The 19,320-nt window shown below is 42.2% G+C and overlaps 2 protein-coding genes across 8 annotated transcripts in view; both read right to left on the bottom strand.

The window, feature by feature from the left end:
- znf414 (zinc finger protein 414) overlaps nucleotides 1-19,320 on the bottom strand; it is a 110,114-nt gene that overhangs the window by 66,341 nt on the left and 24,453 nt on the right. The gene's annotated exons all lie outside the window — the stretch shown is intronic.
- On the bottom strand, nucleotides 15,378-18,634 carry LOC132857698 (E3 ubiquitin-protein ligase TRIM16-like). Of its 2 annotated transcripts, XM_060887673.1 has the most exons (7): nucleotides 17,966-18,634; nucleotides 17,618-17,713; nucleotides 17,274-17,507; nucleotides 16,903-17,085; nucleotides 16,806-16,815; nucleotides 16,590-16,649; nucleotides 15,378-16,394 (listed from the first exon to the last, which is right to left on the bottom strand). In XM_060887673.1, the coding sequence occupies exons 1-7, from the start codon at nucleotides 18,545-18,547 to the stop codon at nucleotides 15,868-15,870; spliced, it is 1,692 nt and encodes a 563-aa protein (XP_060743656.1). In that variant the 5' UTR covers nucleotides 18,548-18,634; the 3' UTR covers nucleotides 15,378-15,867. The 2 variants fall into 2 exon arrangements, with proteins under 2 accessions (XP_060743656.1, XP_060743655.1); XM_060887672.1 differs by lacking the exon at nucleotides 16,806-16,815 and having other exon boundaries at nucleotides 15,379-16,394; nucleotides 16,926-17,085; nucleotides 17,966-18,633.

Here is a 19,320-nt window from a genome sequence, read left to right on the forward strand (position 1 = left end):
AGAGTTAAAACAACCTGATAACCTACCTTTTGTCTTGCAGCGATGAATGGGCCTGAAAGCAACTGTTCTAAAGTTGTGGTAAAATGTCGGAGAACATTTTTATTAGTGGGGGAGGGTGTAGTGGTATGGATTCAAGTAGCCGTGCATGGGTTGTTTCTCATTAGTGTTATTAGTTATAATTTGTTAAATATTGGTCTTGTGTTAAATGTATATGCAAATATTTTCGTACTTGAACATCACTTAGACCTGTAGACGCTGGCGGGTGACGCTAGGGGGTGATCGTGAGCCGCGGGACAGAGAACTTCATTTATAGATGAAGAAGCCACTCCGACAGTCACGGTTACACAGCTAAAAGATAACCTTCTATCTTTGTTTATGTGTTTTTACAGGTAAGATGAGTGACGTGGCATCACAGTTTGTGTTCATAAAATGTTTATACGTTAGTTATATGTGTTAGTTTGATGAATGTGTAGATTAAATGGATAAATCGAGCGGTGGAGGTACGGCCGGCTGCGCGCGCGCGATGGATTGCGCAATCGCGGTTGGGAGATGGCTGACGTCGCTGCGCTGGTGGAGACCGCGTGATGCATTACAACTCCAGTGCCTAATGTCGTCAGGAAATATAACCACAAACACTCGTGTTCTGAAAGAGCTGATATTTGCTTATTGTTATGTTTGTGTTCTGTACATCTGTCATGGGAAGGGGACAACTAAACTGCTGATACAGAGTGTGTACAACAGAGCACATAGAGAGAACTAAATACTAAAAAGGAAACAGAGTGCTTATACACCGTTGGTGTATGGTTATTGAGTAATGAGTATTATTGTGGGTATTATTGTCTGGCTGATGTCATTGGAATGTTAATGTGTTACAGACAGTATTCAGCAATATATTTTCATTGTCTTTTAATGTGTTGTCATACGATTGTGCAAAGTGAGTTGGGGACAGAGAACTTCATTTATAGATGAAGAAGCCACTCCGACAGTCACGGTTACACAGCTAAAAGATAACCTTCTATCTTTGTTTATGTGTTTTTACAGCAATAAAACAATATATGTGCCACCAGAAGTCTCCGCCTCTTCTGTGTGTGTAACATTTACATTGTCGGAGTTTACATTCCTCCTAGCGCTAATGCTAAAGAGGCGCTAAGTGAGCTATACGGAGCTATTAGCGACCTACAGAATGTTCACCTGACGGACTTTTTATCATCGCCGGAGATTTCAACCATGCAAATCTCAAGTCAGTGCTCCCTAAATTCCATCAACATGTGGACTTTGCTACGAGAGGGGAAAACACGCTGGATCTTGTTTACACAAACATTCCCGGCGCGTACCGTGCGGAGCCCAGCCCCCACCTCGGCTACTCAGACCACATCAATGTTATGCTAATTCCAGCATACAGACCACTCCTCAGACGCTCAAAACCGGTTATGAAGCAGGTGAAAATCTGGCCAGCAGGAGCCACCTCTGCTCTTCAGGACTGCTTTGAGTGCACTGACTGGAATATCTTCAGGGAGGCTGCAACCAACGGTGACTCTGTCAACTTGGAGGAGTACGCGTCATCAGTGACCAGTTACATCGGCAAGTGCATTGATGACCTGACCATCTCCAAGACCATCACTACACGCTCCAACCAGAAGCCGTGGATGACTGCTAATGTGCGTGCTCTGCTGAGGACTAGAGACCTAGCCTTCAGAACAGGGGACAGGGCGGCCCTAAGAACAGCAAGGGCCAAACTGTCCCGAGCCATCAGAGAGGCAAAGCGCGCACACGCCCAGACAATCCACAGCCACTTCCAGGACAGCGGAGACACCCGGCGCATGTGGAAGGGCATACAGGTGATCACAAACTACAAGACAGCTTCACCTGCTTGTGATAGCGATGCCTCCCTCCCAGACGTGTTGAACGATTTCTACGCTCGGTTCGAGGTACAGAACAACGTAACGCCGAGGAAGTCCATCCCTCCCCCCGACGAACAGGTACTCTGTCTATCCACGGCCGACATGAGGAAATCTCTATGCAGAGTTAACCCACGGAAGCCTGCTGGACCAGACAACATTCCTGGCAGGGTGCTCAGAGAATGTGCGGAACAGCTAGCGGATGTCTTTACGGACATCTTCAACATTTCCCTGAGCAGCGCCGTTGTTCCTACGTGCCTCAAAACTACCACCATCGTTCCTGTCCCAAAGAAGTCTACAGTGTCCTGCCTCAATGACTATCGTCCCGTTGCACTCACACCCATAGTTATGAAGTGCTTCGAGAAGCTCGTCATGAGGCACATCAAGACCCAGCTACCACCCTCACTGGACCCCCTACAGTTCGCGTATCGTCCAAACCGCTCCACAGACGATGCCATTGCCACAGCTCTCCACTTAGCCCTCACCCACCTGGACAATAAAGACACTTATGTACGAATGCTGTTCATAGACTTTAGTTCAGCATTCAATACAATCATCCCTCAGCACCTGATTGGGAAGCTGAGCCTGCTGGGACTAAACACCTCCCTCTGCAACTGGATCCTGGACTTCCTGACTGGGAGACCTCAGTCAGTCCGGATCGGGAACAGCATCTCCAGCACCACCACACTGAACACTGGAGCTCCTCAAGGCTGCGTGCTCAGTCCACTGCTGTTCACTCTGCTGACTCACGACTGTGCAGCAACGCACAGATCGAATCATATCATCAAGTTCGCCGATGACACGACCGTGGTGGGTCTCATCAACAAGAATGATGAGTCAGCATACAGGGAGGAGGTGCAACAACTAACTGCCTGGTGTAGAGCCAACAACCTTTCTCTGAATGTGGATAAAACTAAAGAGATGGTTGTGGACTTCAGGAGAGCACAGAGTGACTACTCTCCGCTGAACATCGACGGATCATCTGTAGAGATCGTCAAGAGCACCAAATTTCTTGGTGTTCATCTAGCGGAGAACCTCACCTGGTCACTCAACACCAGCGCCATCACCAGGAAAGCCCAGCAGCGTCTCTACTTCCTACGAAGGCTGAGAAAGGCACATCTCCCTCCCCCCATCCTGACCATGTTCTACAGAGGGACCATTGAGAGCATCCTGAGCAGCTGCATCACTGTCTGGTTTGGGAACTGCACCATCTCAGATCGCAAGACCCTGCAGCGGATTGTGAGGACAGCGGAGAAGATCATTGGGGTCTCTCTTCCCTCTATCACAGACACTTACACCACACGCTGCATCCGCAAAGCCAACAGCATTGTGGATGACCCCACACACCCCTCACACACACTCTTCACCCTCCTGCCATCTGGAAAAAGGTACCGAAGCATTCGGGCCCTCACGACCAGACTGTGTAACAGTTTCTTCCCACAAGCCATCAGACTTCTCAACAACTGAACTGTACTGCACTGAGCACAACATACACACACATCATCTGTATGGACTGCAGAGATCCTCACAAAACACACACACTGACACAACATACTGTTTACATGCTGTTTTGCACACCTTTTCTGCTGTTTTTGCACAAACTGTCCTAACATTTCAGCCGTTTTTGCACATATTGTACAATATCTCAGCCATTTCGCACATACTATATAATATTTCAGACATTTGCTGTTTTTTTTGCGCAATTCTATATATTATCCCAAGGACCTGCTGCTAAGAAACTGTGTTCATTCTAATGTTACTGCACGAAATATTGTTTGAACATTCAGTATTCACATACAGTATATACACTGGTCGGTCGGCGCTGTTTCTGTTATTGTTTACTATTTATTGTCTTTTGTGTACTGCATTTTTTGTACTTTTTGTATTGTCTTGTAACTTTGTGTCTGCACTGTCTCTTGTCCTGCACTGTCTTTTGTCCTGCACTGTCTTTTGTCCTGCACTGTCTATTGTCCTGCACTGTCTTGTCTGTCTTGTTTGTCTTGTCCTGCACTGTTTGCACAGTTGCACTTTATGTGGCTAAGACTACTTACAAGTCTTTAGCCCTGTCTTTGTTTTATGTAACACCTTGATCCTGGAGAAAGTTGTCTCATTTCACTGTGTACTGCAACAGCTATATATGGTTGAAATGACAATAAAAGCTTCTTGACTTCTTGACTTGTATAAACTTGATTCAATTATAAATATGGGAATGGCAGCAGGACATCAAGGATCACCACGAACAAAGGGTCTACGTGACTGCGATTACCATTTAAAGTGACCATTTGGTTGATAACAATACCAAGCCAAGGTCTACGTGACCGCGATTACCATTTAAAGTGACCATTTGGTTGATAACAATTGTAACAATAACAAGAGAAGGTGTACGTGACCATGATTAACATTTAACACTAGAATTACTGACTTTTTTATTTTCTAGTGCAAGTCCCGAGGTGTTATTCCTCCCTGTTGAGATTTTCACAGTTCTTCAGCTCGATTCTCCTCCTGCTTTTGTTGTGCAAACACACCCATTACCTGTGAGGCCTGGCACATTTGCATTTGTTTACTCAGAGTAGCTCAGATCCAAGGCAGGCCAAACCTCTGTGTGTGACATGGAAATGTATCTATACGAAATAATCTGTTTTATTTATAAAAAATTGTGTGAAAACAGAATGAAAAGTTGCTAATACAATGACATGAATAAAATGAAAACTTGCTAACACTTCAGTCTCCAATGTATGTTTGTACACAAATGTCATAAGCTGAGTGAAGTTATGGTCCATGGTTTTTGACATGTTCGTACACATACAGAATAAAATGATGTCATTTTACTTTCATTGGCCATCACTGAATTATAACACCAAAAGTGAATTTTGTTTTTGTGTTTTTTTCATTTTATTCATTGTATTAGCATTCTGTTTTCACACAATTTTTTATAAATAAAACAGACTATTTCGTACGTGTGTACGTGACCATGATTAACATTTAACACTAGAATTACTGACTTTTTTATTTTCTGGTGCAAGTCCCGAGGTGTTATTCCTCCCTGTTGAGATTTTCACAGTTCTTCAGCTCGATTCTCCTCCTGCTTTTGTTGTGCAAACACACCCATTACCTGGGTGTCCAGCAGGCCACTGATACCTCCTCAGAAGAATCCAAAAAGGAGACAGAACAAGAACCCAACATGCCTCCATGGAAGATGCACCATGGTACTGGGAAGCCCTGTCTGAGCCAGAGGGCAAAAGACGGCACTGTGTGGGTAGAGGAGGACATTGGAATGCCCAGTGCAGTAGCAAATCGCTTGTGCTTCACTGCGCAAGCTGGACCCACAGAGTCTGCTAAGGTTTGTCATTGCCATAGAACATATGATATTTATATAAACCCATTTATACCAATACAGCATTGTCTGACTGTATATTTGTAATCACACCCTCCAGTGTCACCCATATGAGGATGGGTTCCCCTTTGAGTCTGGTTCCTCTCAAGGTTTCTTCCTTTACCAATCTAAGGAAGTTTTTCCTTGCCACTGCTGCCTGAGTCACCTCAGACTTGCTCATTGGCGATAAATACATACATACATACATACACACTGAAACTATATATATCTTGAATTTTTATTATATTAATTCTTTATATTACTCCTTATGTTTATCTTCTGTTCTATGTTTATGTTCTGTAAAGCTGCTTTGAGACAATGTCCATTGTAAAAAGTGCTATACAAATAAACATGAATTGAAACTTGAATTGAATTTAGAGTGAGGTTCATGTAAATTTACCATTCTCTATTTGTTTATCTTCCGACAGCGTAAAATTACAAGTGTGCTCCAAAGCTTCCTTTGCCTGTTAGACGTGGGAATGCTGCAGACCATCAGGGAGTGCACGGTCCATCAAGTCCGCAGAACAGCCGGACTGGAATTTGGCAGTTCATGAACTGATAGCATTCATTTCAATTCTGTTTGTAAGAGCAATCATGTGTCCCGTTGGTGCCATTGTGGATTGCTGGTCAGAAAGCTTTCTGGTGCCAGTAATCAAAGAGACAATGCCCCGAGATAGATTCATTTCAATTATGCAACACCTTCGATTTGATGACAAGGACACGCGGGCAGAACGGGTGAAAAGACAAATTTGCTGCGATCTCTGACATCTGGACACGCTTCAACAAGAACTGTGCTGAGAGTTTCACTCCAGGAGAACACATTACCATAGATGAACAGCTGTTCCCTACCAAGGTCTGTTGTCCATTCACACAGTATATCACAACCAAGCCATACAAATTTGGGATCAAGTTCTGGATGGCCACGGATTTGGAGACCAAATATGTCTACAATGCATCTCCTTACTTGGGCTGGCAGAGAGCGTGGTCATGAATCTGATGGAGCCATTTTTGGACGATGGGAGAAATGTCACGATTTATGCACCTAAAAAAAACAAGACTTTGTGTGTTCTAAGTTCCATGCACCAAGACGTGACGATCAGTGATGGCAGAAAGAGGAAACCCAACATGATAACAGACTATAACCACATGAAGTTATGTGAATGTGTGTATAATTTTACACCAGTGCTACAATGTTTTCTGATGTGTACTATACAGGCCTATAGAAAAAAGCACATATACTCATGACTCTCTCTCCCTCTCTCTGCTTTTACAGTGTGGTGTAGACGTGTTGGACCAAATGGCGTTGATGTATTCCGTAAGAGCAGCAACACGCAGGTGGCCAGTAGCGTTTTTTTTTACAATATGCTGGACCTGGCGGCGGTGAATGCCTACATTTTGTACAAGGCATGTACAGGGTGGACAGGCAAAAGAAGATTATTTCTGAGTCTTCTAGCTAAGGAACTTCATTGCTGATTCATGCAGCACAAGGAAATATTGGCACAGAGGCAGGCTGCTGAAGCTGCTGCAGCTCTCGTGCCAGGGACTGCACAGACAACGCAGTGCCTGGCTGTAAAGTTTGAAACACTTTAAAATAAAACAGACTTGTGTATCCATATATTGTGAATGTGTTTCTTTTGTATAAATATGGCAGGCATTTCTGAAGGTTTCCATGTCACACACATAGGTTCGGCCTGCCTTGGTTTAAGCTAGCGAATGCAAATGTGCCAGGCCTCACAGGTAATGGGTGTGTTTGCACAACAAAAGCAGGAGAACAATGGAGCTGAAGGCCTGTGAAAATCTCAGCAGGGGTGCTAGTAGGTGTTAGGTCCATGGACTTTATGCAAATTTGCGCAGGGTTAGTAAATCTATTAAGTTCCCCATGGCTCCAGTTCACTTGACTACAACTATGTGTGCTAATGAAGGAGCGAAGGAATCAATGACCTCTACTATGGTCAGAGGGTTTAAACCCAATGAGCTAGAAGCTGTGATCAAAAGTATTGCTAAATTTGTTCCTGCCAAACAAGATCCATTAGACTTTCTAAAAGCTTCCAAGCTATATGCTGACATTTACAGATTCACAGATGGTGATGCGTGTGTGTTGTTAACTGTGTGTTTGCCTGACACTTTGTCTGGAGCGTTAAATCAGAAAGTCAAAACTAGAACTGCCAATAAGTTAGAGAGGAAACAGGCACTGCTTGAAGTCCTAGGTGTAATGTCAGTTGTCTGGGATAAAATATCCGATGTGCACATGAGGAAAGGGGAGCACCCCATGGCATTTTCAGAGAGATTAATGGAGACATTTACATTTACATTTACAGCATTTGGCAGACACCCTTATCCAGAGCGACGTACATAAGTGCTTAAATCTCTAACATTGAATACAGTAATGCTGGCTCACTAAGTTACATACTTAAGATACCATGAGTTTAAAACATTTGTTCAAAGTTACAATGAAAAAGTGTCAAAGGTGTGTGTGTTTTTTTTTTTTTTAAATGCGAAAGATAAGGAAAGAAGAGCTAGTGGAAGTGTTTCCTGAATAAGTAGGTCTTCAACCGCCTGTTGAAAATATCCAGTGACTCAGCTGTCCGGACATCTAGGGGAAGTTCATTCCACCACCTTGGTGCCAGTACAGAGAAGAGTCTTGTAGTATACTTGCCTCTTACCCTGAGAGATGGTGGAACCAGTCGAGCAGTGCTGGTAGATCGGAGGGTGCGGGGTGCAGTGCGAAGAGTGATGAGGGCTTTGAGGTAAGAGGGAGCTGGTCCATTTTTGGCTTTGTAGGCCAGCATCAGTGTTTTGAATCTGATGCGTGCAGCTACCAGAAGCCAGTGGAGGGATCGCAGCATCGGGGTGGTATGCGAGAACTTTGGCAGGTTGAAAACAAGCCGGGCAGCTGCATTTTGGATCATTTGCAGAGGACGGATTGCGTTCATAGGTAGACCTGCCAGGAGTGCATTGCAGTAATCCAGTCTAGAAATGACAAGAGACTGAACAAGTACCTGAGCAGCCTGTGTGGACAGAAATGGCCGAATCCTTCTAATGTTGTAGAGAAGAAACCGACATGAGTGAGTCACATTAGCAACATGAGAGGAAAAGGACAGTTGATTGTCCATGGGTACCCCAAGGTTGCGAGCTGTGGCTGAAGGGGAGATCAAATCGTTGTGCAAGGATATAGCAAGATCATGACCTGGGGATGAATCACCTGGGATGAAGAGCAGCTCAGTTTTGCTAGGATTAAGCTTTAACTGATGAGCAGTCATCCATGATGAAATTTCTGCCAGACATGCTGAGATCCGGTCAGAAGCTGTGGCACCTGCGGGTGGGAAAGAGAAGATAAGTTGTGTATCATCAGCATAGCAGTGGTAAGAGAACCCATGTGAGGAAATAACTTCACCAAGAGAGTGAGTATACAGGGAGAAAAGAAGAGGACCAAGTACTGAGCCTTGTGGGACACCAGTGGAGAGTCTGCGTGGAGCAGATGTCACTCCCCTCCATGTTACCTGATATGAGCGTCCTTCCAGGTAGGAAGCAAACCATTCCCAAGCTGATCCGCAAATCCCAAGACTCCTGAGGGTGGCTAAGAGAGTCTTATGGTTGACCGTATCAAACGCTGCTGAAAGGTCAAGGAGGATAAGGACGGATGACAGTTTGGCTCATCTAGCAGCATGTAGTTTCTCAGAGACATCTAAAAGGGCTGTCTCTGTGGAATGAGCTGCTTTAAAGCCAGACTGGTTGGGGTCTTGGAGGTTGTTCTGTGAGAGATAGACAGACAGTTGATTAAAGACAATGCGTTCAAGAATTTTTGAAAGAAACGAGAGAAGTGATACCGGTCTGTAGTTACTGATGTCTGATGGATCCAGAGCAGGTTTCTTCAGGATGGGAATAACCCTTGCTCTCTTGAAAGTAGTTGGTACCTGACCAGATGCTATGGATCTATTGGCGATAGTGGTAATGAGGGGCAGAAGGTCTTGCGAGATGGTCTGGAGCATAGTGGAAGGGAGTGGATCCAATGGGCAGGTGGTAGGATTGCAAGACTGGATGAGTTTTAGAATCTCTTCTGCTGTTACAGTTGAGAAATGCGACAACAAAGGTGTAGGGGAATCCATACTTTGAGATGTAAGTGCAGTCGGAGCTGAAGTTAAGTTCCGGCAGATTTCCTCAATCTTCTCCTGGTAGAAGGAAGCAAAGTCTTCTGCAGTCAGGGAGGATGAAGAAGGTGGAGCCGGGGGATTGAGCAGAGAAGAGATGATGTGGAATTTCCGAGGGTCATGTGAGGAAGCTTCAAGCTTTTCCTTGTAGAAGGAAGTCTTGGCAGAAGTCACATCTGAGGAGAAATTGGCCATGAGTGTTCGGTAAGAATCAAGATCTGCATCAAGTTGTGATTTCTTCCACTTTCTCTCTGAAGATCTTAGCTCTCTTCGATTGTTGTGCAGCACATTTGAAATCCAAGGAGCAGAACAAGAAGTTTTCTTGGGTTTAGTGGACATAGGGCAGAGGAAGTCCATAGTTGAGGAAAGAGATGAGAGGAAAGTATCTGTGGCTGAGTCCAAGGGTAGTGAGGAAAAAGACTCAGGATCAGGAAGGGAAGAAAGAGTGCCAGGAGCTACAGAAGAAGGGGAGACAGAGTAAAGGTTGCGGCGGGTAAGAGCGAGGGGGTGAGAGGTAGTTTTAGGTAGGGTAGGGAGAGTGATGGTGAAGGATACCAGGTGATGATCAGACACGTGTAGTGGGGTAGCAGTCACGTCTGTAGCTGGAGAAGGACGGGTGAAAACCAGGTCCAGCACATTGCCTCCTTTGTGTGTGGGGATGTAGCTGTTGAGTGTGAGTGTGAATGAGTTGAGAAGAGACAGGAGGGAAGAATGTAGCTTGTCAGAGGGGAGGTTGAAGTCACCAAGCACTGTCAGGGGGGAGCTATCAGAAGGGACTTTCAGAAGGGACATTTAAAACTTTCAGTGGCAATCCTGACATCACACCGAATGATGTCAGTTTTAAATCGGCTTTGATTAACAAATGTGACTCACTTACCCGTGAGTCGATGTTTGTAACCCATCTCTCTGATTATAATGACATCATTGCTAAAATGACTCAGTTTTTCAACAACAATGCTAACTCAAAGAGATCTCATCCTGTGTCAGAAGTAGGTGTTAAAAACATCAATAATAATAGAGCCAGCCAGGTTTCCCAGAAAAAAAGAGAACTACACTACTGGAGCTAGAATGGAAAGACTACCCCCTCATAACCCTGATAACCTCCTGGTGTGTTATTCATGTGGCAAAGAGGGACATATTGGGCAGTGGTGGCTCAACTGGTTAAGGCTCTGGGTTGTTGATCAGAGGATTGGGGTTCAAGGCCAAGCTGCCACTGTTGGGCCCTTGAGCAATGCCCTCAACTCTCCTTGCTCCAGGGGCGCTGTATCATAGCTGCCCCTGCACTCTGACCCCAACCTCCATAGTTGGGGTATCTGAAGAAAAGAATTCCACTGTGCTGTAATGTATATGTGGCGATAATAAAGACTTCTATGCCCCGTTCTATATTTCAAGGGAATGCAAATTTTCCCTTGAGAGAACAGGCCCCAAAACTGATTTAAACCAGTTACAGGCTACAGTAAACAGACTGAGAAAGGAGCTCTAGAATCTGTGTAACTCCTTGCCTGTTGTTTTTCACCAAGCCACTCAACAAATTTGGCAAAGTCAGAAAAACAAAATGCATTCTGGTCAGAATGTGCACCATCACAAATTTGAAAGTGATGATGTTGTGGTGAAGAATTACCAAAATGAGGGCCCATGGTCTGCTCACTGGGAGAGACTAGGCAGAGATTCACGTCACAAAACTAAAAACCGTCAACCTGGTAAGAGATCATTCCACATAGATCCATTAATATCATAAAAAGCTGATGGCGGTCATTAGGGCCATGTAAATAGGCAAGTTTATGTTGTATGTGTTTGTAATGTTTTTGTGTGCTGTGTTTAAAAAAAAGGGGGGGGGGGGGCATAAATTCATTATGTTTTCAAGTGTTTTTCAGATCAAAAAGAAATAAAGATGTGGGGATGGACTGGGATGGCAGCTCTCGTGACAGCATTAAAAGGTACAAGAGTGCCCAACGCTGTCCCAAAGTGCTTTTCTACAATGGATCCAGGTTCCAGTCTTGGTGAACCTTACAGCATGGTCTCCAGACCCAGATGAACAGTGTAACAGAGAGTGTAACAGGAATGTATAAGGTCTTCTTGACAACAGCGTTCCTAAGGTATCACAGTGCTGTTGCAACCAGTTCATCACCACCTCAGAGAACATCTTCAAGTAAATAATCCCAAGGATTTGAAAGGATTTGAAAAATTGTTTGAAAGGATTCTAAGCATGGACAATTTGGGAATATTACAGAAGAATGTAGTAAAGAAAGGACTTTAAGGTTTATCACACAGTTACCATCAGGAGAATGGCAAGGATTGGACATAGAACGCTGTGAAAAAACTACATTGGTTTTATTTGCGAGTTTGATGCCTTGGAAACCATTATGTGGGGCACACACTAATTATGAGGCTTGTGAAATCAATCTAACACATGTCCACAATAATTTTAAAAGAGTAATAGTTTCAAACAGGAAAACCTCTGCTAAAAAAAACAGCATTGCTGGTCACCGGCATAAGGTATGTTTTGTATGCTGGGACCAGCTTGGGATGGTGGTGTGCTGGTCCAGCATTAGGTGCTGGTGTGCTGGCCGACCAGCCTGGGATGCTGGTGTGCTGGTCAACATATGTTGTCTTTTGGATGCTAGTATAATCCCAGCAAGACCACAACAAAACCCATTTGTTACATACAGTATCACATTTCTTAGTGCATATTCATAGTTAAATAAAGACCAAGACAATTTTCTAGAGAATTGTAATTCACTTTTTAATGTAATTCACTTTCTGTATGTATGTATGTATGTATGTATGTATGTATGTATGTATGTATGTGTGTGTGTGTGTAAAAATATATATATATATATATATATATATATATATATATATATATATATATATATATATCCCAAAGTGTTCAGCTGGTTTGTGCAAAGTTAACACTTTGTCCGAGTAATGATACTTTACTTTGTATTCGGTTTGTTTCATTTCAATTTGGTTCATAGCAAAATGACTTTCCATATGTAAATTTCACCCTACAGACAATGTAATTGATCCAGAGGACAACTAGTCTTTGAGGAAGATGTCCCAGAATTTGATCTTGAGTTATCAAAATATATAATAATATGTTATTATATAATATGTTAATGTCATTATGTCATAATGCAAAGAAAGGATGACCATATTGTCAAAGCTCAACAAGGTCTTATAGGAAAAGATAATGTTTTGACTAAACAAATGCATGATGGTGATTTAGTTATTGCATATTATCTGATTTGGGATGTAACTTTCAAAACTGCAGTTTGTGTATACATCTTTCTCATTCTTTGTCAATGCATTATGTTATGTTGTATGTGTACCATATTGAGACGGCAGATGGCAGATTGTGATGTGATGCTTCAGGGCCAAAAGCATCAAAGGGGGGACTGTAAGAAATTACAGAAATTGCACCCAAATTCCACTCCAAGGTACACATCTAAAAGAGCTCATTCCTAAAATGGTTTAAGTATCATAAGGTAATACGTTTAGGGGTGCTTTCACACCTGCCTTGTTTAGTTCGGGTGAATCGTACCAGAGTTCGATTGCTCATTTTTTGCGGTTCGTTTGGGCAGGTGAGAATGCAGCAATCGAACTCTGGTGCGCACCAAAAGTGGACCAAACAAGCGGACTGAGACCTCCTTGAAGAGGTGCTCTTGGAGTGGTTCGTTTGTGGTGAGAACACAATCCAAGATCGAACAGACCTAACTGCAAAAAGTATTGCGCATTTTGGACTAAACCAGCTGCCGTAGTCAGCGGAGCTGTGCATTATGGGATGAGGAAGTAGGGTTAATAACACAGTGAGAATGTTATCAATGAGACCTTGGAGGCTTTACAGAAGCTTACAGAAAACAATTTAAAGAAAGAGAGGGCATAACATTACCTCATGGGTCGTTGGCAATATTTTCGGAAGATGAGCATGTCACAGTTTCGCAAAAGTAATGCTCGCCGCCTCCTGAAGTGTCTTGCGATGCGTCTTCGCCGTTTGCAGTGCATTAAATTGATATTTTCAAGCCGCATCCACGCTTCATTCTGAAAATTAAGACTTTGCCTAGAGTGCTGTATACAAGCGATGTAGTAGATTACAACCACAAACATAATTGCAGCGTGCAGTCATCTCTCCATGGTGTATGCTGTATTTTCCTATATTTTCCTCTTTTTGTTTACTTCCGGAGTTTCGTTGGAATTTCCCGCACATTTATTCTGACCAATCGAGAAGCAGTTTAGGAAATACGCTCAAAGACGTGGCCAATGAGCGATGTGGATGTTATTACATGACTGCATTTTGGTTAGTTTCAACTGGTGCGGAACAGAACGATCAGTGTGGTGTGAAAAGGAACCAAAACTGCTAAAAAGCTACAATGTATAATTTTTTGCTTTTGGTCCGGACCAAATGAACCAAACTATAGATGTGAAAGCACCCTAGGACTCTAAACGTATATACTTGATTCAATTATAAATATGGGAACGGCAGCAGGACATCAAGGATCACCACGAACAAAGGGTTTACGTGACCATGATTACCATTTAAAGTGACCATTTGGTTGATATCAATTGTAACAATACCAAGACAAAGTGTATGTGACCATGATTAACATTTAAATACAATCAGCTAGACAACAAGGTGTAGCCCAGCCATTTGGAGACATTCAGCTCTTACACGCAATACACATTCAGAGCGGAACCTCATTTAAACTACAAAAAGGGAAAACAGTATAAAATGCTTGAGCAGGATTTGCTCGGGGTTCTTAATGACTCCGACGAACCCAAAGTACTTCATGTATTTTGTCACTGCTATGCTGGAATAAACTTCTTGTTCTTCATTAAGATCTTCACCTCATCGTTTTTTTTACTACCACATTTTTTATTTCTTACACAGTGGACACATGCCCATCATCTCGGCCCATGACCAGCCTCGTAAATAAATGCCTCCTATTTGTCCAGTGATTGATTTGTTAATGATCCAACCGTCGGTGTGTATTACTAAACGTAACACTTAATTTAAGTCTTAGGGTTGATTTTCCTTTACACTAATTAATATCTTTAAACACTTTGCCAGTTCTTTTTGACTTATTTTTGATAAAGTGTTTACCAAGGAAAAAATCAAGATAAAAAAAAAAACAACATTAAAACAAGATTTGTTTTAGGACTTTAGTTGGTTGTATATCATTCAAAACAAAAGATTTGTGTACAGTTTGTTCAGTTTGACCAACGCTGGAGAGAGAAGGCAGAAGCATCCACTATATTCACACCATTCAATCTCCTTTTCGGACAGTAACCAAGAGGCCTAATAGACGTGGATAAAGAGGCATGGGAGGAGCATCCCTCACATTATCGCTCAGTAATGGAATATGTACAGAAGGAACAGATCAATAAAGTATCCCTAAGCACAGGAGTTTCATCTGGGTGATCGGGTACCTCTCCCCTTACACAACCTGAAACTTCCTCGCCCACTGGCAGGGTGCTACTCTTTTTTTTTTGATGTTAGACATTTTTTATATCAAGAATAATAAATCCATCCTAAGAGTGCATACAGTTAAATAGTCTGTTTGAAAGCATTTCCTATTTCTAGAAACATTCAGCATTCATTACTTTTCCAGGTTCTGCACACAAAATGTCCAGTTTAGCTCAGGGAGAAATTAAATCTCACACCTCAGTTAGAATTTTACTGAAAAACTTTACTAACATTTTATTTTGGATCACAAAACCTCACAGATGATTTATTACTCCACATACTGACTCCAGCATATAGAGGCTGAGTGAATGTGGTGTGGACTCTGTGGAGGAGCCTCATGGTGTCAGAGACACTGTATAATAATAATAATAATAATAATAATAATAATAATAATAATAATAATAATAATAATAATAATATTTCATTTGTTTTCCTTGATTTTGATAAAAAGTGAGTAAAACACACACGTCAGACAGTATCTGATTTATTAAATGATCAGATAAGTATATGACTAGATTCCAACAAACTCCAGTCTGTATTTAATTTGTAGATTCAATTTTAAGTTTAGATTTTTTTTGCAGATTGAGAAAGGAATCAGAAAAGTGTTAAGGATATAAAATAATAAACGTCTTTTACACACAGTAGGAGTTTTCCACCAGCAGCAGCACAGACAGAGCAGATTGAGTAAGTTTTATTATTTCTAAGGAAATAGTCTGTCAAAACAAACATAGAATTTTTATATTTATATGATATCCAGTTCTCACCTGAAAAAAACTTTGTAATGTTTATATCAGGATAATAAATCCTCCTAATAGTGCATACAGTTAAATAGTCTGTTTGAGAACATTTCTTCTTTCTAGAAACATCCTACTTAATGCATTCTTTACTGTTCTGGTTTCTGCACACAAAATGACCAGTTTAGCTCAGGGACAAATTAAATCTCACACCTCAGTTAGAATTTTACTGGAAACTTTTGCTAACATTTCATTTTCTATCACAAAACCTCACAGATGAGTCAGTACTCCGTATCCTGAATCCAGCGTATAGCGGCTGAGTGAATGTGGTGTGGACTCTGTGGAGGAGCCTCATGGTGTCAGAGACGCTGTAGAAGGACAGAGTTCCTGCACTGTGATCCACATACACTCCTATTCTGGAGGATGATGGACCTTGGAGCTCAGTCTGAATGTTGTTGTGCCAGAAAAAGACAGAGGAAGAAGAACACTGCAGACTCCAGGACTGTCTGTTGAATCCAAACAAACAATCATAACCCCGTCCTTTCCTGCTGATCTCTTTATATGACACTGATATGAACACATCACCGCTCCTCTCCACCTCCCAGTAACAGCGTCCACACACACTCTCCTTACACAACACCTGAGTCCTGGAGTCAAATCTCTCTGGATGATCAGAGTTTCGCTGTCGTGTCTCACTCCGTGTCACCACTCTGTTCTTCTCAGACAGAATGAGTACAGGATGTGCTGTGTTTGGATCCAGAGTCAGATAACAGAAATCTACAGTAATAAAATGTCCACGTTAGATGTTAATCACAGGATTTATAATGAGTGTGTGTGAGACACCTGTCTGTGTTTCTATCCTCCTAATGCAGCTCTATATACTGTACATGGATCAACAATACAGACATTTTAACACTGTGTGTGTGTGTGTGTGTGTGTGTGTGTGTGTGTGTGTGTGTGTGTAAAACCTACACTGCAGAAAATCTTCTCTGTTCTTTGGTTCTGAAGGCAAAATCATCTGAACTGCTGCAGCTGTGGAGACACAGAGACAGAAAAATTTGCTTCCTCACGTTTATTTCAGACGTCAACAACGTCACCATCTCAATTTATTCATCAGCTACGATTTTCTCCAAAAGTGTAAGATTTGTTGCTTTGTTTGTCTGCTAAATTGATCTTGATGTCATTTACAAGACTGATGCTAATACTGTGTGATTTTCTGCAGTCTTGTTCCTGCTTACTTCTTATTTCTGTTAGATGAATTTTATGGCTCTTTTTACTGTGATACAGAAACAATGTTTGTTTGTTCACCTTCTGCTCTGATTTTGTTGAATTCCTCCTCACAGATTTGTTCGACTCGTTTTTTCAGATCTGAGAGAGATTTCCTCACTCCATCAAATGAGAGATGTTGATTGGCAGTGAAGCTGAGTGAGTCGTCACATCCAGGAGAAACACAGAGAGACGGGAAACTCTACAGAGAGGAAACACATCATAGAGAAGGAGAAAAGTGGACGAGAGGAACGAATGAATCTCAGACTGAATCAGAATAAAGACACACTTGTGATCTCAGACAGGAACATTTCTTGTAGCTGTAATGAGCTTTTAGGAGGAAACTTTGTGAGGAACAGCGCCCTCTGTAGATCAGACAGTGAGTGTTACCTGGAGGAAGTGGATGTCATCGTGTGTGTGTGAAAGCTGCTCCAGCTCAGTGACTCTCCTCTTAAGATCAGCAATCTCCTGCTCCAGTCGATTCAGGAGTCGATCAGCTCGACTCACTTCAGCTTTCTCCTGAGCTCTGATCAGCTCCGTCACCTCCGAGCGCTTTTTCTCCATGGAGCTGATCATCTCAGTAAAGATCCTCTCACTGTCATCTACTGCTGCCTGTGAACGCATCTGTAAGGACACACACACACACACACACACACACTTCTGAGATCATCTCTTTATCTCACAGTGACTCTATAATGTGTGTGTTTATGTGAATCTCTCAGTTTCCTCCTCACCTTAATAATGTCCACAGTCTGTTTCAGCTCCTGCACCTTCTTCTGCTTCTCCTGGATCCTCTGCTGGGATTTTATCTGATCCTCCTTTAACTCATTCTTTAACAGAGTTTTAACATGGTCTTTGTAAACTTTAGGTATAAAATGCTCTAAGAATCTTGTTACACTGTTGGCTGTTTAAAGTGCACTGACTGGTCTGAGCTGTTTCACACTTCATACCAGAAGAACCTTTGACTTTTAAAAAAAATCCACTTCACACTGAATAACAGTAGTATAACTCAATAGAAAATAGATTTAAAATACAATTTGTAAAATCTGACTTGGAAAAGAATAATGTTGTCCAGTTCTCACCTGTTTTTTAGTTCTTTCTGCTTTAGCTGAAACTGTATCATGACCTTTGTGTTGATCCATCGTACACAAGAGACAGATGAAGCTTTGGTCAGTACGACAGTAGATCTCCATCAGTTTGTCATGTTCAGAGCAGATCTTCTCTTGGAGCTCTGCACAGGCTTCAACTAACTTGTGCTTCTTAAAGGCAGGAGACTGATAGTGAGGTTTAAGATGATATTCACAATAGGAGGCCTGACAAACCAGACAGGAATTAACAGCTTTGTGTTTTCTCCCGGTGCAGGAATCACACTCCACATCTCCAGGTCCAGCATAACGGTGAGCAGGAGAAGCAGCTTGGAGTTCAGTCTTCTTCAGTTTCTCCACCACTTCAGCCAGCATGTTGTTCCTGCGTAGAACAGGCCTTGGAGTGAAAGTCTCTCTACACTGAGGACAGCTGTAGACGCCCTTCACATCCTCCTGATCCCAGCAGCCATTAATACACATGTTACAGAAACTGTGACCACAATGGAGAGTCACTGGAACCCTCAGGAGATCCAGACACACTGGACAGCTGAACTGATCCTGATCACTGGTTTCTGCCATTTTCTTGAACTCACAGACAGACAGAGAGAGAGAGAGAGAGAGATCTATAAGTTTCGTATTCTCTGAAATGAACTTCCTGGTTCAGTGTGTTATTGTGTAACAGAGAGAGGAGGTGTGGCTTTACAGAGAAAAGGAGTTCAGTCTTTAAAGATAAAGGTGAAGTTACACAACAGAAGAGTATTTTATAATCATACTTCCTCCACCAAGCTTTAAAAAGATTATTAAAAAAGATTTATTTTTTAGAAAAAGTTTTTAAATCCTACTCATGCTAACTGTTAGCCAAGTTAGCACAAGTGACTCAAATCTATAAAATCTGCTTGTGTAATTTAGTGTTTAGTTCTGGATCTTTTTCCAAAAGAGAAAGAACAAAAATTAGGATAAATGAGGATACAGCATAGACAGTATTTTATCTTTAAGGTTCAATCTATTCCGGTGGGTTTACACCAGTCTAGCAAGATCTGAAACGTCTAGAAAACAGAATGACGGCAGACTTACAATGTTCCAAAATCATTTTATATATAAGTCTGCTTTCAGCTTTCTCAATAAGAAAGGAAAAATGGGTTTCAGTTGTGCTAGCAAGAGGAACGCAGACTGTTCATGGGAAACCCATGTGACATCAAACTTTTGTGCTGAAATTGCTGCAGTGAAGGAGTTGGGACTTGTCGCTGTATTAGGAGTCTACAGGTTTATACATGCAGCTATTTTATTTTATCCACAAGTGATATGGATGCTAATGGTGGTTTGAATCCAAGGGAACTGTAAGGACAAAACAG

This window comes from Tachysurus vachellii, chromosome 15 (assembly GCF_030014155.1).
Source record: "Tachysurus vachellii isolate PV-2020 chromosome 15, HZAU_Pvac_v1, whole genome shotgun sequence".
In the NCBI taxonomy this organism is placed as follows: Eukaryota; Metazoa; Chordata; class Actinopteri; order Siluriformes; family Bagridae; genus Tachysurus; species Tachysurus vachellii.